General features: G+C 47.4%; 1 protein-coding gene across 1 annotated transcript in view; it reads right to left on the bottom strand.

The window, feature by feature from the left end:
• MIPEP (mitochondrial intermediate peptidase) overlaps positions 1-23,497 on the bottom strand; it is a 700,113-nt gene that overhangs the window by 653,209 nt on the left and 23,407 nt on the right. The window contains exon 3 of the mRNA XM_069202242.1: positions 1,161-1,249. Coding sequence (XP_069058343.1) covers positions 1,161-1,249 — 89 coding nt within the window. The remainder of the gene's footprint in view (positions 1-1,160; positions 1,250-23,497) is intronic.

Genomic DNA, 23,497 nt, shown 5'->3' with positions numbered 1-23,497 from the left:
CAAACCAAAAACAAAATAAATCCATCGTTGTGGGTGTTATGCAATTCACCTTCCCCTTCCCAGGAGTTAGCTACAAGCTGGGAACTTGGCAAAAGAAACAAAAGACAGCAGTGGAGAATAAGAAATAAATACAATTGTCTGGTTCAATGAAAATTGTGCGACATAAATAGTGATTACAGTTAGAAGGATTCCCAATCAAAAGCATGAACACTGATCCAAAGGGGCTGAAGGACATTAAAATCTGTAGCAAACTGTATAAATTTAGAAACGTTCTCGAAATGCAAAAGGCAAATTTGAGGAGGCTTAGTAAACTTAGCACAACTACTCACGGGCTGACTGGTGCAGTTTTTAGACATGCATCATTGGTCCTTCAACCAAAAGATAGGTGTTTATTATGCCATTTGTGAATGATGAAAATCTGGCATGTAATGAAGATTATGGTAACGTGATGTTTAAGCCCTTTTCTATGCCAAAACAAGTGCAGAGCGCTAACAATATTCAGCTTCCAGGAATTACTATATTAGTATCACACTTCATGGTCAAGAGCGTTGAGTGTCCCACTTTCAAAACTAAAAAGGACAAAATATCAAGCAACATAAGAGGGGTATTCATCCAGAAAGTCAATGGTCAGTTGCTAGTTAATTCTCAGATATATGGATGACTGCTTGGAGGGCAGTAGATCCTCGGCCTACTCCAGGTGGAATCAACTGACCCTCATTAATGAATACAATTAGGTGAAGGACGTGCCACAGTATGTGGACTTTTTTGACTTCCATGCTCTCCTCAAACTGGTCTGTCGAGAAAACTGATGGCCAAAATTTGCTTTTGTGAATAAACTGAAAGTTTGTCACACCGACTATTGTATAAGAAGAGAGTTTTGAATTTAAAAAGGACAGACACTTGCCTTTTCAGTTACAAATTGCTTACATCAGTACCCACACCATAAAATGTTTAATAAAGAAAAGGATAGTTTCGCTTCACTTCAAAGACGATAGGCTGAACCAAGAAAAACAGGTCAATTGTCAACAGAATCAACTCTGCTGCTTTGCAAAATACAATACAAGCCAAGCTTTTCCAGTCACTCGAGGTAATGGCATAGAAAAATTCAGTCACGTTTTATCAATGAGCTCCACTAACAGTCAAAGAAAAAGCAAACCTACTTCTCAACCATAGTGCCTATGCTTCTGCACGCATCTTCGGCTGCTTCTCTGAAAGCAGGGTTCGGGTGTGCTGCTTTTACAAAATCGGCCTAAAGAGGAAAAGGACAGAAAAACAATTCATTTCTTTTAGTTATAGATGAAGAAAGCCAACGTGCTAGTGGGAAAATGCCAACATGGTAGAGATTTGACAGTAATGTCCAATTGGTTAGGTCAGAAGTTCGATTCTCTCAGTCGAGGGAGCTGGAATTTAAATAAGGACTGAAGTGATTCTCACACTTGTCGAGGAACGCTATTACAGTTTAAAATGACAAACAACGGGTCAGACAGGTAACGTTCTACTAAGGTCTTGGCTTGACCTACAAATTTAACCAGCGACTCCAAGCTAAGTATTATCAAGCACCTCTAACCAAGCAGCTTGTAAAGAATTGTGTCAACTGAGGGGTATAGGTTGAGGTGATTCAGGAGCCTGTATAAAAGGTGAATATATGTAAAAACATAATAAAGGAGTCAAAAAGTCCCTTCCTGGGATGAAATAGTTTATTAGAACCAATGTACTTATAAAAGTACTGTGTGCAAACTTAAAGTCAGTATAAAGGGGATAGATTAATGGTATGTCACAATAAGCATGGGCAGAAATTAAAAAGTAGCTTACTTAAACACCTATGGTTAGGTCTACATGCAGTGAAATCTGGTTCATTAAGCCGTAGGGGTGTAGCACAACATTTTTCAATGACAATCGGTGAGCTTTATCAGATTAAGTATTTAGGCCATCAACTTAATTACAGGCTGTTAAATTCATACTGCCTTTGTAACATGAGAGGATGATAATTGGAAATAAAAACATGGAGGGTTCATAAGCGGCATTTATGGGAGTGCACAGCATCAGATCCAATATTAGACATGGGCAACACAAAATGTCATTAAATAGTAAAAATGGTTTCAGATGTAACCTGCAAATATACTAAATCCTGACACAGAACCACAAGTGACAGCCTTGTACATTCAATGTTAGAATTTACAGTGGAATCTCTCACTGAACTTGTTAATGGCATTTCAACCCCAACAACGGAATGCATGGACCTTTCCTAAGAACAGCACAAATTCATAGAGGGTGAGGCCACCAATGAAAGCAAACTAACAGAACAAATAAGGCAGCTCCTACAAAGAAAATGTGTCAATGACAATCTCGTAATTAGTGTTGAGAAATCAGGGAAGTGGGTCAAAAGATCTCATTCGGACAGTCTGAGCGATCCAAAGCCAAAGCCAAACAATGTGCAGAGGCAAAGTCACCACTTGCTGATTGCACCAAGTCGCATATGGATTTTAGAAAAGGGATGTGGCAAACCACCTTTCAATAAAGTTTGTGCATGAAAGTCAAAGACAGCAGGACTATCTGCAGAGAGGGTGCTTGGTGTCTTTGCCAGAGTAGGCAAAGCTGTTCGGAGCTTTCTTCTTCACAGTAACTGAATGTATGTTGCCCGAAAGACAGCAGTAACCATTCAAGGACAACAAAAACATGAGTCAGGAATGTGGATGTGACACTGTGGGACAATCAGTCAGCTTCTGGCTGTTCACTACTGTCCTGACATCTTTGTATACTTTCCTTAAATCATGGTCAATGCAGTTTGCTTTTGGACCCTGTCCCTCCCCGAATGTCACATGTTGCACATCACCAAGGAAGGGGTAGATTATGGTCTCCATCAGGGAGGTGTAACTATCTATCAATATAAAGAGTTCTTGAAATTCTGCTCAGCTCTTTATAACATCTTTTAAGGCTCATAGGCTAACAAGGAGGCTATTCTTCAAGATACTTTTATCTATGATCCTTAAAGGGAAAAAAACTCAAAAAGGTAATTAAATGGCTGCCGTATGCAAGTCTGCAACTAGAAGCTACTATTGTAACCACTTGGATTCTTTCCCAGAATTTTAGCTGTAGTATGGATTAATTGTCAAAATCATCTGCAGTTTTTAATCAAGTAGAGGGTTGAGGTTGTCTTCCATTAATGTATTTTTGAAGAAGGCTTTGGCTTATCAGAAATCGCAGTATTTAAGGTTCTGAGGGACCCATGCAAATTGGTACTCTGCTACATCTGTGTCCAGTATCAATCCAGACATTGGAAAAATGCCACTGTTACATTCTCAAGTCTTCATCCAGAATGATACGCGATATCGTTCTTCATCAAAGGGAAGTTTATTTCGTAAGTACAATCTGTATTAAACCCCTGACCCAGCTCCGTCCTTCCTAACCGCCTCCTCTCTCCTCACGTTCTGCTCTCTCTCCTGACTTCCCGTTACCGGAATATCGCTAGATTCTATTCTCCTAACATTCTCTTCTTAAAGCCCTATTACCACTACACTACAACATAACACATCCCTTATTCTATATAACAATTAAGTGGAGCCTTTAATAAATGTAAAATAACAAAATCCTAAACTAACAACAGTTTATATCTATTACCCTAATAACACACATAATCTTCCAATTTCCTCGGTCTTTCCTTAACTCTGTCACTAGACTTTTTACTCATACTATCTTCACTCTGTACTTCCTTCATTTCCTTTCGCCTGAGCCACTCTTCCTTCTCCACGTCCGTACACTTTACTATCCTTCTCACATTCCACCAATTTCCATCCGACAATTTAACACAATTTCCCTTGAGTTCAATCACGCACTTAGGCTCTGATAATTTAGATTCACCCTTCCTTACCATGTTGCCTGTGCTAGCTCTTAACCACATACCCTTTTCATACACCTCCTGTTTTCTTTTAATCTTATTGTTGTGTCTTGACACATACTGCTGCTGATACTTCTTCACCCTTTGACAGATCTCTTCAGAATCTACTACAGTTTTCCTATTCTTTACCACCCATGCTGGCACCGCCACCGTACAAGGCACTCTCCCTCTTAACAACAAAAATGGCGTCACACCAGTCACACTATGTGGTGTTGTCCTATAATTCCATAACATATCTCTAATCTGAGTTTTCCAAGAGTTACTGCCCCCAGCCAACTGGATGTTTTCCCCCAACATTCGATTAAATCGTTCAACCATACCATTTCCCCTAGGATGGTACACCGGAGTCCTGCGGTGCTTAATCCCCCATTTCTTGAGAAAATTCTCAAACTCACAAGAAATAAATTGTGGCCCATTGTCACTGACTATTTCTCCAGGACAACCTTCTCTCCTAAAAATTTCCTCACAGAACGTTATCACATTACCCGCTTTCACCTCCCTCACAAACGCCACTTCCGGCCATTTGGAATAATAATCCATCATGACAATTGCAAATCTATCCGTCCACCCCAAGCTTTCAAAGGGACCACATATGTCAATGGCAACCTTTTCCCACGCTCTCTCCGAAAATTCATCTGATTTAATGATTGTTTCCGACAACACAAGTGACTTATCGCTGCATGCGCAGGCCACATAATCTCTTACATACCTCTCAATATGTTTGTTCACACCTGGCCACCAATAATCTGCCCAAACTTTCCTCTTCATGGCGGATATGCCCTCGTGTCCTTCATGCATTAATTTCAACACTCTTTCTCTTAAGCCATCTGGTACAACCAATTTGTCCCCCCTTCTCAGTATACCATCAATCACAGACAGTTCCTCCCACACATTCTTATATTCAGCCAAATCAATATTCAATTGTCTTTTCTTTTTCTCCGGTAACTGTTCTATTATCTTATTCAACACTAAGGGGGTCATTCCAACCCTGGCGGTCGGTGATAAAGCGGCGGCCAATCCGCCAACAGGCAGGCGGTCAAAAAAATGGAATTCTGACCCTGGCGGGAACCGCCAACACAGCCCGCCACTTTAACACTCCGACCACCACGGCGGGACAGACAAACAGCGCGGCGGTCACCGCCAACAGGCAGGCGGCAGACAATGTACCGCCCAACCTATCACAACTCACCAATCTGCCACCTTTTCCAGGGCGGGAGCCCCGCTGATAAAAACACGGCAGAAACAGACTACGAACGGGAAAACGCTCACCTCTACACACTCTACGAGGAAGGAGGACAGCATGGAACCCGAATTAAACATCCTACCAGCTATTGTCTACCTGCTCATCTACCACGAGTACGAACGCCGGCGCAGACGACAACGGTGAGTACTGCACCTACGACACAGGGGAGGGGGGAGGAGGAGGAAAGCTCACGGGCACACACATACGCCCACCCCCCCACCCCAAATGCCTACACCCCAATGCAGAGCAACAAGTCAGAGTGACACCCCCCAAACCCACCGGAATAATGCAAAGACACAATTAAAATGATCTATCAAATATATGTATAAATAGCTCCATTGAAGTTATGGGAAATATGCAATATGAAAGATTCAAAATAAGGAATGAACATAGTTAAAAATATATACATAGGCAATAAGTCCTGCCCATTCTGTCAAAGTTCCATAGTCCGTGGGCCAATGTGCACAAACACATGGGCAAAGCCCACACAGGAGACCAGATACCATTGGAGAGAACACTGCTGGGGCATCAGATGATAAAACTACAGGCACCTCAGGGGGAAGGGAAGGGGGGGCACCTCAGCCACATGAGTCCAGATCCACGAGGGGCCTCCATGCCCACTGTCCCATCCTGGGGAGTGCAAAGCCACAGTCTCACAAGTCTCTACAGTGGATGGCTTGCCCATTGTGCCATCCTGGGGAGTGCAAAGCCACAGTCTCTCAAGTCTCTACAGTGTGTGGCTTGCCCACTGTTCCATCCTGGGAAGTGCCAAGCCACAGTCCATCAGATGGATTACCGACTCCACTGTTAATGGAGGAGGCATGGTGCCCAGAGTGCTTCGTGAAGCCCTGCTCGACACAGAACCGGCACTGTCAATGGGCCAGCGGTGCTTGAGACGGCGTTGCCCAGCGGAGCGGTGCTTGACAGGAAGGGCCCAGCGGAGCGGTGCTTGACAGGAAGGGCCCAGCGGAGCGGTGCTTGAGATGAAGGGTCCAGCGGAGCGGGCCTTGACAGGAAGGGCCCAGCGGAGCGGTGCTTGATAGGAAGGGCCCAGCGGAGCGGTGCTTGACAGGAAGGGCCCAGCGGAGCGGGCATTGACAGGAAGGGCCCAGCGGAGCGGTGCTTGAGATGAAGGGCCCAGCGGAGCGGTGCTTGACAGGAAGGGCCCAGCGGAGCGGTGCTTGACAGGAAGGGCCCAGCGGAGCGGTGCTTGACAGGAAGGGCCCAGCGGAGCGGTGCTTGAGATGAAGGGCCCAGCGGAGCGGTGCTTGAGATGAAGGGCCCAGCGGAGCGGTGCTTGACAGGAAGGGCCCAGCGGAGCGGTGCTTGACAGGAAGGCCCCAGCGGAGCGGTGCTTGACAGGAAGGGCCCAGCGGAGCGGTGCTTGACAGGAAGGGCCCAGCGGAGCGGTTCTTGTCACGGCGGGCCCAGCGGAGCGGTTCTTGTCACGGCGGGCCCAGCGGAGCGGTTCTTGTCACGGCGGGCCCTGTTCAGCGGTGCTTCTCACGGCGGGGCCCTGTTCAGCGGTGCTTCTCACGGCGGGGCCCTGTTCAGCGGTGCTTCTCACGGCGGGCCCCTGTTGAGCGGTGCTTCTCACGGCGGGCCCCTGTTCAGCGGTGCTTCTCACGGCGGGCCCCTGTTCAGCGGTGCTTCTCACGGCGGGGCCCTGTTCAGCGGTTCTTGTCACGGCGGGGCCCTGTTCAGCGGTTCTTGTCACGGCGGGGCCCTGTTCAGCGGTTCTTGTCACGGCGGGGCCCTGTTCAGCGGTTCTTGTCACGGCGGGGCCCTGTTCAGCGGTTCTTGTCACGGCGGGGCCCTGTTCAGCGGTTCTTGTCACGGCGGGCCCCTGTTCAGCGGTGCTTCTCACGGCGGGGCCCTGTTCAGCGGTGCTTCTCCTGTGTTTCTAGGGAGCCAGACCTGGCCAAGACTTCCCGCTCAGTCACCATCTGACCTTGCGGTCGCGGGGCCCACCTGTGATGGAGTCCTGGGCCCGTGGGTGTCGTCCGTCACAACCGGAATGGGGCTGGTGGGGCCCTCCTGGGCAGCTCGCCTGCTGCCTGACTTCTCCGCCCTGCTGCCCTTGCCCTCCTTCGCTGAAGCTCTGTGGCCCTTGCCTCCCTTTGATGATGTGGCAGGTGACGGGGCAAGGCTACTGTACTTGGTGGCAGCCGTCTCAGGCTTGTCGCGCCGGCCCTTATTTTTTTTTTTCCTCTTCCCAGGGGGTGGGCTGGCTGTCCCCTTGCTGCTGGCCGATGTTCCTGCCCTAGGAGCTGGTGGACTCCAATAGCCCTGCACTATGGTCATAGTAGATGCAGGGCTGGTGGTGGCTGAGGTGCTTTTTTGACTCTTACCAGATGGAGGGGGTGGGTCAGTGATTGGAACGAGCTCAAGGTTGGAAAGGAAAAGCACTTGGGAAGGACAGGGACGGGTAGGTGTAGTGGGGGTATGGGAGTGGAGGAAGAGGATGTGGTTGTAGGAGAGTCAAGTGTGCTGTCTTTGGGTGCAGGTGCTTGTGACGGAGGCTGTCGTGAGGTGGATGGCTGTTGGGTGGGTGGCTGCCTGCGTTTGTGTGGTTTGGAAGAGGGGGTGACAGACACACTGGGAGAGGACACAGGGGACGTGTAAATGGCAGTGGGGGTGGTGACTGCACGTGTGCGGACTGTAATGGAGGGTGTGCTGGTGATGGAAGTACTGGCTGATGGTGGTGTGCATGCAGGTGTGAGTGGAGACGTCACAGGGAGGGAGGAGGGAGATGAGGAGGTGGGGGACACAGAGGTGGTAGTGACTGTTGGCATGTCTGCATCTGGATGTTGCTTGGGTGAATGCTTGTGGGATCTGTGGTGCTTATGTCTGGATGAGCTGCCCTTGGGTGTAGAGGTGTGTGCAGGCTGGTCTGATGGTGTGGATGGGATAGGCAGAGGAACAGGAGACTGGGACTGGGTGGAGGGAGTCAGAAGAGGGAGGCTGGAGACAGGGACAATGGCTGCCATCAGTGCTGAGGCCAGAGCGTTGAACGATCGCTGATGGGCAGCCTGACCCGAATGAATGCCCTCCAGGTATGCATTGCTCCGATGCACCTCCCTTTCTACACCCTGGATGGCATTCAAAAGGGTAGACTGCCCAACAATGAGCGTCCGCAGGAGGTCAATGACCTCCTCACTGAGGGCTGCAGGGGTAACTGGGGCAGGGCCTGAGGTGCCTGGGGCGAAGCAGATGCCCGCCTTCCTGGCCGAGCGGGCACGGGGCGAACGCTGAGGGGCTGCTTGGAGGGCGGGGCTGGTGCGCTGGGTGGCGGCTGTACCTGTTGTGGCGGTGGGCACTGATGTTGCCGCCACCGCAAGGGAGCACCCTTCCGAGGACGTGTCGGTGTCGCTGACGTCTCCACGGGTCCCCGTTGTGGAGCTCCACTCGCCCTCCGTCTCACTGGTGTACTCGGAGTCTGTTGCATGGCCCTCCGGGGCCATGTGAGATGCAGCTCCCTCGTGCGCCGATGCCACTTCTCCTCCTCCTGATGATGCTATTGCACACATGAACAGGAAGACAAAGAAAATGGGGGGGGGAGAAATGAAGACAGGTTGAGTGCATGCATTGGCAACACCGTTGTCGGAGAGGACAGACACAGAAGCCCCCTGCACTAGGCCGCGCAATCGGGGTACACTACTCAGTTATTGTGACTAGGCCTACAGGTCTACGGACGACAAATGCATACATGGGTGAGGCCGGACCATGGATAGCTGTACTTGGCACCCTACAGAGGTGGGGGGCGGGGGCACAGGGCCATGCCTAACGGAGGGGCCTAGCCTACAGAATGCGCCCTGGCCTAGAGATAGCCACAGCCCTCCTCCCCCACCCAGACACCTTCACTGCGCGCAAAGATAGCAGAATGTGCTGATACTCACCCCCTTGTGTCTGCTGTGATGTCCTCACGCGCCCATCCAAATCGGGGTAGGCCACCGCCAGGATCCGGGACATCAGGGGGGTCAATTGGCGGCTGGCACCCCTCCTACGTTGGGAGGCCATCCCCAGCAGAGACTCGGCAGTCTTTCTGGTCCTGCGGCGGATGTCCTCCCACCTCTTTCGGCAGTGGGTGCCCCGTCTGTTGTGGACCCCCAGGGCCCGGACGTCCTCGGCGATGGCACGCCAAATGTCGATCTTCTGATGGGCGCTGACCTATGTGACATGTACAGGGTGGTAAAGGAAATCTCATCACTTTTCTGCCTGGTCAATGTGAGTGGCCCCCCTCCCCAACCTTGCCATGTGGCACATGCTCTCATCTTTCGTGCGTTGCACTCCTCATTCGCTCCCTTCCCCACCATCTTACATACACCCCACTCAACACAGGCATAGCCCATTCAACGTGCACCCTGTGTACTAACCTGTTGGTCTGGAGGACCGTAGAGTAGCGCATACTGGGGGAGGACCCCATCAACAAATTTCTCCAATTCTTCAGAAGTGAAGGCAGGGGCCCTTTCCCCAGTCGCAGCAGCCATTGTATCTCCCAGACCGAGGTCACAGCAGCACTTGCAGTATCGGTCCTCTCCTGTGGATGATCAGGTCTCGAGTGATTAATCAGATAGAAAATGGCGGTCACGCCCGCGGCGGTGTGTACCGCCACGGTGCGTACCGCGACCGCAGGCGCACATCCTCATTGGCTACTGAAACCCATAGGGTGCAATGTTAACCAATGCGGCTTAGCACCGCGGTCTTCGACCGCCTACCGCCACGGTGTGCCACACCAGCGCATTGACCTCACATCCCACTGTCACACTTCACAGGTCAGGCAGCCGCCATTTCAAGGGCCCACATGGCTGAATTTCTACTGCGTCACACAGGCCTAGGCCTTGCATTGCCACTCATACAAGCCTTTCAATGCATAGCGATTCGTGTACTGTGCAAGCTGTGTGAACGAACCTGTGGGTTGCTTTTGACTCTGTGCTCCATGTTGTCCTTCCTAGGCACCGTCCGCTGGGACTTGCGAGGAGAAGGATGAATCCTCCTGTGTACCGACCGCTGGTGGACCTGTCGACAATGGAAGAACGACATATCATACTTACATACAGGCTTGACAGAGCAACTATACATGAACTATGTGCCCAGCTGGAGCCAGACCTGATGTCCCCCATCCGCCAACCCACAGGGATTCCCCCTCTGGTGCAGGTTCTGTCAGTACTCCATTTTTTGGCAAGTGGGTCTTTTCAGACAACAGTGGCCATATCATCTGGGATGTCTCAGCCTATGTTTTCTAAGGTTTTGTCCAGAGTGTTGTCTGCCCTGATGAAATACATGCAGAGCTACATTATTTTCCCTGAGGTGGGCGATTTGGCTACAGTGAAGGGTGATTTCTATGCCCTTGGACATATCCCCAACATCACTGGTGCCATTGATGGGACCCATGTGGCTTTGGTTCCCCCCAAAGAAAGTGAGCAGGTGTACAGAAACAGAAAAAGTTATCATTCGATGAATGTCCAGGCGGTCTGCTTGGCTGACCAGTACATCTCCCATGTAAATGCCAAGTTCCCTGGGTCAGTGCATGACGCGTATGTCATGCGAAATAGCAGCATCCCTTATGTGATGGAACAGCTACAGAGACACCGTGTGTGGCTAATTGGTGACTCTGGTTACCCCAACCTGTTGTGGCTACTGACCCCAGTGAGGAATCCCCGGACCAGGGCAGAGGAACGGTACAATGAGGCCCATGGGCGAACTAGGAGGATCATAGAAAGGACCTTCGGGGTCCTGAAGGCCAGGTTTAGGTGCCTGCATATGACAGGGAGATCCCTAATGTACTCACCAAAGAAGGTGTGCCATATCATCGTGGCCTGCTGTATGCTTCACAATCTTGCTTTGCGACGCCAGGTGCCTTTTCTGCAGGAGGATGGTCCAGATGGTGGAGTTGTAGCAGCTGTGGAGCCTGTGGAGAGTGAAGAGGAGGAAGACGACGGGGACGACACGGACAACAGGGATACAGTCATACAACAATATTTTCAGTAGCACACAGGTAAGAATCACCCCCGCCATTTTACATTTACTTAAGGCCTCATGCATCTCCACTGTCTGTGTTTCCCCCCAGTTCCTGTTAACTGATTTGTGACTTTCCCTTCCCTTTTCAGAGCTGTATGACCCACTGCGTGACTTCTGCTTTGTGTGCCCATGGACTAAAGCTTATTGAAATTGGTATGTTGTCATCACAAAGTAACTGGACATTATTGCACCGTTATGTGTAATACATTTGTTAAGAATACAAGCAGACTCCTGTTATTTTAAGTGCAATAATTGATTTATTTTAAGTGCTACATATAGGTACATGATTGTAAAATGGTGATGGGTGGGGGTGGAGTAATGTCCATGGCAGAGTCCAGTTCTCAGTCGCACAGGTGCATTGTCCATATGCCTGTGGAAGGATGGAGCAGGGGCAGTTAAAGGTTGGACAGGGTGACAATGTGGGACAGTGGGATGACATCAGGGGGTATCTTAGGCTGGCGGGGGTCTTGCAATCCTACTCTGTCTTCTTGTGAGATCTCAGGTTCCGCTTGCGGGGTGGTTCTTCTTCTGCAGGAAGTGGGATTCTGGTGGCCTGTTGTTGTGTGGGAGCCTCCTGTCCACTAGCGCCGGCGGAGGTGGTAGGCTGTTCCTGGCCTGGGCTAGTGACAGGGGCCCTTTGGGGTGCCACATGGTCCCGCAATGTGGTGACTATCTGGTTAATGGCCACGACGATGGTCCCCATTGCGGAACCGATGTTCCTCAGTTCCTCTCTGAACCCCATGTACCGTTCCTCCTGCAGTGCCTGGATCTCCTGGAACCTGGCCAGTACCGTCGCCATCGTCTCCTGGGAGTGGTGGTAAGCTCCCATGATGGAGGAGAGGGCCTCTTGGAGAGTCGGTTCCCTGGGCCTGTCCCCCCCCTGTCGCACAGCAGCCCTCCCAGTTCCCGTGTTCCTGGGCCTCTGTCCCCTGGACGGTGTGCCCACTACCACTGCCCCCAGGTCCCTGTTGTTATTGGGGTGGTGGGTCAACCTGGGTGCCCTGTAGTGGTAGACACACCGCTGATCGACGTGTCCTGGAGACAGAGGCATGGGCCCGCTGGGTGGGAGCTGTGCTGGTGTTCCCAGAGGGGGTTGGGTCTGGTGTAGCCTGTGGCTGTCTGTGGGGAACCGACTGTCCAGAGGTCCCCGATGGGCCGGACTGGTCATCTGGGTCCAGGGAGACAGAGCTGCTGTCATCACTGGGGGCCTCTTCTGGGGGTGGGATGGACATCTCTGGACCCTCCGTGGCGGTGTGGTGGCGTTTGGGTCCTGCAGGGGTATAAAGGTATGGTTATTGCTTCTGTGTGTGGCATTTCGTGTGATGGGTGGGTGTCCGTGTACCCAAGTGTAGGCATTCCCTTGTGGGGGCGTTTGTGAGGGTGGCTTGTGGGGGTGATGTGTGTGTGCAGTGGGCATGCTTTGGTGATGGGTGTCCATGCTTTGTGGTCGCATGCAGGGCTTGGTGTTGGGATGGGTGGGTTGTGATGGTGAGCCATTTGCAAGGAGTTGGTGTGATGGGGGTGGGGGTGAGGGTGGGGGTATGATTTGGCATGCAGGTGGGGTGGGGGTGGGAAGCAGTAGTGAAGATTTGACTTATCAGAGTCCATTCCTCCGCCTACTCCTGCGAGGCCCTCAGGATGCAGGATGTGCAAGACTTCCTCCTCCCATGCTGTAAATTCTGGGGGAGTAGGTGGGGGGTCCGCCGCCAGTCTTCTGCACCGCAATGTTGTGCCTTGATACCATGGAACGCACCTTCCCCCGTAGGTCGTTCCAGCGCTTCCTTATGTCATCCCGATTGCGGGGATGCTGTCCCACCGCGTTGACCCTGTCCACTATCCTTTGCCATAGCTCCATCTTCCTGGCAATTGTGGTGTGCTGCACCTGTGCCCCGAAGAGCTGGGGCTCTACAGGGACTATTTCCTCCACCATGACCCTGAGTTCTGCGTCAGTGAACCTGGCGTGTCTTTGGGGTGCCATGGGGTGGTGTGGATGAGGTGTGGGGTGGCGTTTGTGGTGATGAGTGTGGTGCGTGTGGTGGTGTGTGGTGTTTGGTGCGTGGAAGTAGTGTGGGTGATGGTGTTGTGTGCCTCTGTGTTGTGGGATTGTCTATTCTGTGCTCTCTCTCTCTAGCCTTCATCAATAATTTCGGGTCGTAGGGGTTTGTGGGTGATGTGGGTGTGTGTTTTATATTGTGTTGGGTGTGTGGGAGTGGTGTTAGTATGTGTATCAGGTGTGTGTGTTTCAAACTGACCAATGTGGCTGAGTTTTCTATGTGTGTGTGTATTTTGACCGCAGCGGTGTGTACCGCCAATGGAATACCGCGTTTGAAAGAGCGCCGCGTGGATTTGTGGGTCGTAATGGTATGGGCGTATTTCTGTTGGCGTGGCGGTGGAGGTTTGGTCATCGCCATTTTTTTGCTGACCTTTGGTGCGGCGGACTTTTGTGGATGTCGGGTTTTTGGCGGTTTGCAAGTTGCGGGTCAGAATGACCGTGGCGGTTTACCGCGGCCGCGGCGGTGTTCTGGCGGTCTTCTGACCGGCGGTAAGCACCTTTTACCGCCGAGGTCAGAATGACCCCCTAAGTCTTCTCGTATGGCGGCTTCCCATTTCTCCTTATCTATGGCTCGGTCCATTTCTGATACATCTGCCACCATCCACTCGTCTTCTTCAATGTTCACCCCATCATCCACTGGCAATCTAGACATACAGTCTGCATTTATATTCCTTATACCCGGAACATATTCCATCTTAAACGTGTATTCTTGTAGTCTATATATCCATTTCGCAATTCTTGGTGTCGCCCTGCTTGCTCCTTTCGTCGTAAAGATGTCTATTAATGGTTTATGATCGGTTCGTAACTCGAATTCCATTCCCCACACATATGTTCGGAAATGTTGCACACTCCACCAGCATGCTAGAGCCTCCTTTTCGATTGTGGAATACGTTGGTTCGGCACCCTTCAACGTACGTGATGCAAAAGCTACCACTCTTTCCTTGCCTTCATGTCTCTGCAACAACGCCGCCACCAATCCGTAATTACTTGCATCCGCCACAATTATGGTCTGATCATCAGGGTCATATGGTTTCAATGTGATTGCTCTTACTATCGCCCTCTTGATTAATTCGAATGCTTCCTGGCATTCTTCAGACCACTCAAATCGACATCCTTTCTTCATTAGACCTCTTAGCACATGCACTTTGTCCGCAAAATGGTCTACAAATTTAGTGTAATATTCAGCGAATCCAAGGAATGACCTCAATTGTTCCTTATTTTGTGGGGATGGAGCTTCTGATATAGCATCTATCAGTTTGAGCTTAGGTTTTATGCCATCTCGATTTAACGTGTGTCCTAAGTACTCTACTTCTTCAACACAGAACTTACTTTTCTTCCTACTTATGGTAAGTCCTGCTTTTTCCAACTTTTCCAGAACTTCTAACAACACCCTATCATGCGCTTGCTCATCTTCTCCCCAGATCAAGACATCATCCTGAAAAACCAAAGTGTTCTTCACACTGCCCAGAATCCTTTGCATTATTCTCTGGAACACCGCAGAGGCAGATGCCAGCCCAAAAGGCATCCTGATACACCGAAATGCTCCTTCTGTCGTGATGAATGAAGGTAAATGTCGAGACCCTTCTGACAACCGCACTTGATGATAGGCATTCGACAGATCCAAAGTCATGAAACATATCCCTTCCGAACACTAGCTAACTTTTCGTTTATCCTAGGTAATGGATAACGATCCACCAATATGTTGTCATTTAAGTCTCTTAAATCAATGCACATTCTGATCCTTCCATCAGGTTTCTTCGCTATGACCACTGGACTCAACCATTCAGACACTTCTATTGGCTCTATCACGCCCTCTCCGCATAACCTATGAAGTTCTTCCTTCACTTTACTTCTTAATGCCAATGGTACCATCCGTGCTTTGTGTATCCTGGGTACTGCTTTCTTCTTTAAAATGATCTGGTGTTCAAAACCCCTGAGACAACCCAATCTCTTGTCAAACAATTTAGGGAACCTCTGCACCCATTTCTCTTCCCTACCTTCCTCCGTCAACAACACTTTTTCCGGATGATTGGGATCCAGTATAATTCCCAAAGCTCGCTGTTCCTTCCATCCAAGCAACGATTTCCCTTGACGCACCACGTATATCTTCCCTTTGGTTTTCCTGTTCTTAAATGTAAGTTCTGCTTCAAAATAACCCAAAATTGGAAGCTTACCACCACAATATCCTTCCGGCACCACATCAGTTGAATTAAGTTTATTTTCTCCCAAGGTTTCTCAAACCCGTTCATCTATTAATGTGAATGGTGAGCATGAATCTGCCCACATATGTAACTGTATCTCATTTATTCTGACGATGCACTTAGGTGGGTTATACTCTTTCTTCTTCACATTCTGTTGCACACACACCCTTGCTTCTTCCTCTTCCACGGTCACGACGGTCATGACTTCCAATTCTTCCTCACTCGCACTATCGTCTCTCATTTTACTGGCTATTCCACCTTCTTTTACTGCATTTACAGATTTCTTGAATCTATTGTCGCCAATCATCCTACATACTCTTGCAAAATGTCCAATCTTTTTACACTTAAAACACTTGATGTTGACCGCTGGACAATTCTTTGCCTCCACCAAATGTCTGTTACTGCCACATCTATAACATTCTTTTTTCTTCCCACATCCTTCATTTCCATTCTTTCTGTTATACTTTACTTCGCTCACAGTATTTTGTTCCTTACTTCCAGTATCTGTACTATTTAATTCTTTAACATACTGTTGTGTACTTTCCATATGTCTTGCTACCTCAACTGTTTTTTCCAACGTAGGATTTTTTAAACCAAGCAATTTCTCCTGTATCTTCATATCTCTTAGTCTATTTATGAGTTGATCACAAATTATTTCATCATTCAGATCCTTGAATTTACAACTTATAGCCAATCTTCTTAAGTTGCTTACATACTGATCTATTGTCTCTCCTTGTTTCTGAGCGCATGAGAAAAATTTATGCAGCTCTACCACTATATTCATTTTTTTCCCGTAGTTCTCTTCCAATGCCTTCATGGCATTCTCATACATCTCCTCCTCTTGATCCGAATCTTCTACTTGCACACCTTGCAAAGGTAGAGTTTTCAAAACCTTTCTTCCCTCCACACCAAGACAGTGCTTAAAAATTGCTAATTTCCTCTTCTCTACATACATCTCCCCTCCAATAGCATCCAAGTAGGTAACAAACGCATCTTTCCAATCTTCCCAACCCATGCATGGTTCGCCTGGATGTTGTAGAAAAATTGGTGGTGGGTTTATTAATTGTTATGCCATCTTGTTATGTACAAGTTAAGTTTGTTCTTTCCTTGTTATTTTTTTTTTTTTTTTTTTTATAAGGTACCTTATTTCCCTTGTACATGTACAGCATGCATTATGGTGCATTCACAGGATCATAAATCATTTTTTTTTTCTTATATGATGCACATAAACACTTCTCAGATGCGATGTTTCAGACCCGATTTCTTTTTTTTTTTTCCTTTATTTCCTTGCATCGCGTTGCTAGGCAACTCTCCGTTTTGTGTGATTATTTTTTTCAGCGTCGCGTTGCTAAGCACTCAGCTGTTTAGCGCGCTCGTGCGTCTGCCGTTTAATGCGTTCCTGCATGCGCAAACAGTAAACACTGCAATAGTGTTTATTTGTACTTGCGCTTGTTTAATTTGGACGTCCTTCGTGTCTGCTGTTGTTTGCCGAGGTCAGGGGTCACTTTACACCTAATAATTCTCGCTGGATTCGTCGTACTTCAGCAGTACCAGCTCGTCGCCACTGTTACATTCTCAAGTCTTCATCCAGAATGATACGCGATATCGTTCTTCATCAAAGGGAAGTTTATTTCGTAAGTACAATCTGTATTAAACCCCTGACCCAGCTCCGTCCTTCCTAACCGCCTCCTCTCTCCTCACGCTCTGCTCTCTCTCTCCTGACTTCCCGTTACCGGGATACCACTAGATTCTATTCTCCTAACATTCTCTTCTTAAAGCCCTATTACCACTACACTACAACATAACAGCCACATTTACCATAAGTTGTTCTGTACCCACAAAAGAATACAGATCTTTCCATAAACGTCTTCAGATTGGGCACTGAAATTTTGGGTTCTATAATTGTGAGGAGTATACCATCATTATTTAGCATTGCTTTAATTTCACCAGTACTCATTGTTATGCATTTGATGTCAGTAGTCACGGGGCGGGTTTGGATGCTGGCAATATTTCCAATGGCAGTAGAAAGAGTAACAAAGAAAGACTACAAGATCACCTGGTTCCCATCTTGACCTCAAAAGTGTCATACAGGATTCATCACAATAAAACAGAGAATGAGGCAATTTGATTTTGAAATAAAGGTTGGGCCCAATCTGATACGTTTAAGAGTATAAAACAGGTAATCCAATCCAACACTATCAAATGCCTTTTCCAGGTCGAGCAAGTACCATCTTCTATTCAAGGTCATCAGCGACTTGCCACAACATATGCAAAACGAACATATTCATGAACTAGGATTGTGTATGGTGTGGTGGCCTGGAAATGTTATATAATAGTGTTTATCTAAGATATCATGTAAAGATTTGGGCAGGGGCACTTGTGTTTTCTGGTCTTTGGAATAAGGGCTATCCTAGCTCTGTTAAAGTTCTGATGAAGCCTGACTGCTTCGTGGGCATCTTTAAAGATGTATGCAGAAAAGAGTTGAGCGGAAGCTTGTTTATTTTATGATAATTTATACAATTTAACCAGTTCTTTCCAGAATTCAGATAATTCATTGCATGTAATTTCTAATGCCAGAAAATAGCTGGCCTCTACAGTAAATCTTTGGAGATGAACTTGACTTAAGAACAACTGTTCCACTACTAGTTATCACATGGTCTCAATGGCACACTCAATGGTAAAAGCTAGCAGAAGCATTCATGATTTCCAGTGCATGAGAGAACAGAGGGTCTTCTTTGTCATAGATAGCTGGTATCAAAGAAAAGGGATTCTGTTTACTAAAATTGTAAAGTTGGAAGTTGAGTCACTTTCTCACTGTGTTCATAGTGACGCCACTTCATACAAGTGAGTGCAATTGCAGACTGCTATGTGAAGACGGAAGTTGAACATTGTGCTCCTCTCGAAGTCATGCAGCAGTTCTTCAGGCCAGCACCGATTATAATGTGAGGTTACTTTCTCAATCATACCTTCAAGCAATGTTTGCTTCTCTTTGGGCCTTCTTCTGGCTAGCGCAGAATCTTAAATGAGGTCGGCCCTCTGAGTCACCTTACAAGCTAACCACACACACACGGTCTGGTCATATAATCTCAAATCTTTGTTTTGGTAATGAATCTTCTTGAAGTGAGCCCTCTTCAGGTTATTTTCACTTCTACCTCAGACGCACTATGTGACTTAATTTTAGCTTTGATGTTATCAGTGTGGGATCAACATGTCACCCTTCAGGATGGCGCATTGGGATTTATCTGGTAGAAGAGGGTCTTAGGAGAATAAAGTCTGTGCTTGAACAGGACACCTTTCTGTGAGATGAGCCATTTATCAAAGACAAGTAAATTTCAATTGTCCCGGACATCTTGCAGCAGAGCTCTGCTAGCAAAGTTTTCGCACCAGACTTGTCAATAAAAGAGTCTTAAGCTCCCTACAACAACTCAGGCCCCATCAAACTGTGAACAGTCCAGGGAAGGTGTATAAGATGATGACTTGGAACTGTTCAGTGTGTATATCCACCCTATAGACCTAATCTTAGCAAAAATCTTAAGTATTTTTACTGGTATGTATTTCTGGAAATGAGAAGTTGTGCTGCATTGCTTATAACTGTATAATGTCACTGAAGACGTATGGGGGTCAGAGGTAAAACATCTACTAGAAATAACTTTCCCTCACTGCCTCTCTTTAGTTTGTCTTATTCCACAGATGACATATTTTTTTCTTAAGGAAGGGTGATGTTGGATGCCTTGGTGGATAGACAACAGATAACCCTCATGGACGTAATAATGTGGGAAAGGTCATTCACACTTAAATATAACAAAGACCAGAGTTGTGGAATTCAATAAAATATCTACTTGTTCATTGAGCAGGTTGATTCATAAATGTACTTGCCCTATACATTTAAAAATAAAAAATTTTTTACATTTGGTGCCAGGTAGTGCGGCAGCAATTATGGCAGCAATCTCAATATATAAGGGCTCTGATAATCGCCTCTGATTACGCCAGGGCTCATACTATAGGATTGTGTCAATACTAGCAAATCCCTTGTTTTGCCACCTTCCTGAACATCTACATACTGGGACAGGAGGTAGCGGTAAGCAACAGTTCCAGGGTTGAAATGCCCTTTTGAGGAATGCACCCTACTAAAACCAGCTCTTTTCTAAGCTTTTCCCATACTGAGAAAGGTTGGAAATTAACTCTTGACAACGTCAGAAGTAAAGCTTCTTCCACAGTTGGGAAAAAGTGTTGGAGGCCAAGTGAACTTGTAAACGCTCAACAGATTTTCCCATGAGCAAATGTACACATACATATTTGCTTATGTGCAGTTCACTGATGTTTTCTAGGATTAGATTTCCTGGACCATTCTGTAAATTCTTGTGAATTAATGGAAGCCATATATTGGCAGTAATGCAAGGTCATATATCACCTTTGTGACTTGGGCCCCTAATTATGTCTGGTGTTAACTGAGACTTTTTGTTTTTATTAAAAGTCTATCTGTCTCTCTCTTCTCTCTGTCTATCCGCTGGCTTCATCATGAGTAACAGCATTCTGCTCTGTCACAAGAAGCATATTGGCACACAAAGTAGTTTTGTCCAGTGCCAGAAATTACTGTGACAATTGGTGTGTGCTTTTTTAAACCAAAAAATATTTTAGCTTTTTGCTAATGTTTGATACATTAGTGGGAGCCCGGCACCTCCCACAACAAAAAAACATGTCAAAACAAGAAACGCATTGACAAAACCAAAAGGCTGACCACCAATGTCAGACCTATTGGCTTTGCTTGTTTATTTTCATGTTTCCTAAAATCTTGTTGACTAGTTACACTGATTTTCCATCATGAATACTTTTTAGAAACACTAGCATTCCAACACAAATGATAATTCAAGGAAATTGTCCCTAAAGGGTCCCCAGTAGTTTGGTAAAACCTTTTTGTCCTAGTTGCATTTGTTCTGAACATTTTATTTTGGAAGCAAAGAATCATCAACCTTCCTTTCAAGATTATGTAAATATCTGCATTTAATCAGATGATAGTCTGGGAGCATTTTATGTTGCCTCATATTGAGAAGGTTTGCAGACGTGTGTACACATTTTTATACAGGAACCACTGTCAGTAGTGCAGTCCAAGCTTACAACAATTCCTTAGAGCACTCACCCTAATAATAAATGCTTTGCATTAATGAACCATAAATACGAGTTCAAACAGCAATAACATAGGGACACAAATATTACCTTAACTGCAGACAAGGCTCTTCCATGATTCATAATGTTTACAACACCACCATCCAAAAGGTTTGTGCTGCAGGAGTTTCAGCCTACTGGGCCCAAGGACAAAATAAAGATGAAAAGCTGTTGTCCTTGACACCAAACACTACGTGCTGGGCTTGGGCTATTGGGATGACAGAGGTTTGCATGGATTCCCATTGTGCAAAGCAAAATGCACAAGGCATTGTGGGCATGCAGATTAAGTGATCAAAGTCACAGTAGTGGGTGTTCAACCTCCCAAACCTTGATAACCACTGGAGCAGGACATCAGAGTACACAAGAAAGACGAGTAAGGGGATCACAATATGGCAGCATAATGTTTAACAGACAAATAGTCCTTCTATTAATTCATCAGCAGTCACATGAAAGTAAATGATGGCGGCCCAAGCATGACACTGAGAAAAAGAAAATAGCAATGCTGCAGACAGACAGTAAGATGGGGCTCAGATGTTGGAGAAACCAGTAACAGTAGCATCACAAAGTACGCAAGTTTCAACCAATAAGAAACATTAAACTAGAGCCTAAGAAAGAGGGTATATATGTTTATCTCCGACTATTCTTAGATGGTAGAGGTACACTAGATGGAACAGCAACAGAAATGAAGTCGATAAGAATAGAAAATAGCCAGTGTATTGTTGAAGGTATGATACATTCAAGTCAGTCGAACAAAGGTCAGCCAATATAATGAGTCCTCTTTGTGGTGATAGAAGAAAAGGTTTGTCAAGTGGAAGTTGAATGGCAATAGCAACAGCCAGGTCCATGCGACTATCCTCTTGGTCCCAGTTCTTAAAATCTCTTGACATTTCTATATCAGTAGGATCCAGAGAACCTAGGAAATGTTCCTGTTTCCACTGTAACAAAATTCTCTATTTTTGCCATTGACTGTAATATTAATCACAGAAGATTTGAAAAGGGCAAATTTTAGGTCCCATTGTGTGAGGTAAAGGTGTGAAGCTAAGGGTGTGAACATTTGTGTTAGATTTGTAATCAACATATTTGTGGATTGTATGGCTTTTAGAATTGAAAAGACCTTTTTATTAGGCACAATTGTGTTCCAGAAAATAAGGGGTTTTGGTGAGATCTTGTTTGCGATACAGGATAGGTCCTGTGGGTGCTTTGAAATACTAGCAGTGAAGAAAACGTAATCTCTAGCAGGCATGAAACTATGTCCAACAGAAAGCCCAACATGTCTTTTTGCTTTGCAGTTTCAAGAATTCCCAAGAATCTGACATTCTTGTGCCTACAGATTTCCTCTACTTTTATTTTATGCTTAAGAAAATGCCACAGATATTGGCTGCAGCCGGGCGTTGTGTGTAAATGATCTTCAACTTCAGCCAACCTTTTTTCAGAGAAATCTAGGTATAACATAAGTGTAGCTAAAACTCACCTCATGTCAGACTGTTGAAGTTATGCTGTTCCCAGAGTCACCATGATTTTCTTCATGATGGTAACTCCAGAAAAGTAGCCTACAAATAAGGGAAGAAGATATTATTCAGTTTTGCTATAAATGTCAGAGGAAGGGAGCGGAGTTTGCCTGGCCCAAAGATGGCCACCTCATAGGTGAGCTCCTCCGGCCGACATTCTAATCCTACACTATTCTGCTGCAATGTGCTTCTAATTTCTGCACTGGATGGTGCACTGGACTGCCCTTCCTCAGCTTTGCCCATGATGCCTGGGATCGCCGCATGAGGAGCCTGGCGCAGCCAGACGAGGCCTTTCCTATGTTTCCTGGAGTGAGTGCGTGGGGCCCACACTGGTGGCGCACCTCTGGCCAGACTCTGTCCTACGGATGGGGGGTTTTCCCAGGCCTGATGCAGGGATTGGACGTCCTGGTGAGATCATCGGCTCCCTGGGACCCGAGGACTGAGGTCGCGGGGACTATCTGAACATCTGACTGGACGCTGCTGCTGCCTCATGGCTTGCATCGGCCTTGGCCTGCCAGGCACGGCGGTGACAAGGTGAGCTGGGTTGGGGGCCCTGGGGCATGTTGCAGCTTAGTCGGCGGGCTGCAGGTGCACTTGTGCCTGTTATATTTGCTGCCGCTGGGAGGTTTGACTGCCAAGGATGTTCCTACCTTCCTCCTAGCCTTGCTCCCCACTGTGAGGGCTTGCTGAAAGGCACTGCTGCCCGGTGGTCCGTGAGGTTTGTGCTGGGACACTGCTGTACATAGGAGGCACTTCAGCGAGCTACGTCCTGGCTGCTTGGACTGGTCCTGTGTCCACTGTGCTCGGCTATTGGGATTCCCGTCCTTCTTTGGTCCCACGTGCCTCCCCAAAGCATTTCACGTATTGTCCTGCCTCTTCCCATATGGGAACCACCTGGCACAGCTGTTCAGCTGGCGATCCTGCATAGACTGGTACTTGTGTGACAACATTGATCCCCTGAGTGCTCCCACAGTGGCTAATACTTTTCATTAATTGAATAAGGAGGGGTCTTCCTCGCCTGGAGTGCGGGCAAGTGGAGCACCAAGAGCAGGACGCAGGCCATGTTGTGCACTGCTGCTGGGTCGGACCTGCCATAGCTGACCCTGGAGTGCAGCACTGCCCGCGCACGTGGAACTTGGGTTTGTGTTTAGACTGCCATTGAACTTGCCTTAACCTCTTGTGGCTGGTCCACCCTACAATTTACTGCTTGCACTGTAATTCCTCCCCACTCCAACCCATTGCTTACTTTCCCACATTAGGCTTCAGGTGCAATTTAGGGCACATAGGCTATCAAGGGGAAAACAGGCAAGATCAAACCAAACTACAGTTCGAGCAGCACAGGTCTCATAGGTCACACGAGTATGAAGCAGGGGCTGGCCTCGGGAATGAAATGGGCAGCAAACTGCATCAAAT

The sequence above is a fragment of the Pleurodeles waltl genome, chromosome 8 (genome assembly GCF_031143425.1).
Source record: "Pleurodeles waltl isolate 20211129_DDA chromosome 8, aPleWal1.hap1.20221129, whole genome shotgun sequence".
Classification (NCBI taxonomy): Eukaryota; Metazoa; Chordata; class Amphibia; order Caudata; family Salamandridae; genus Pleurodeles; species Pleurodeles waltl.
The sequence above is the reverse complement of the archived record's forward strand: the minus strand, read 5'-3'. Positions and strand labels throughout refer to the sequence as shown.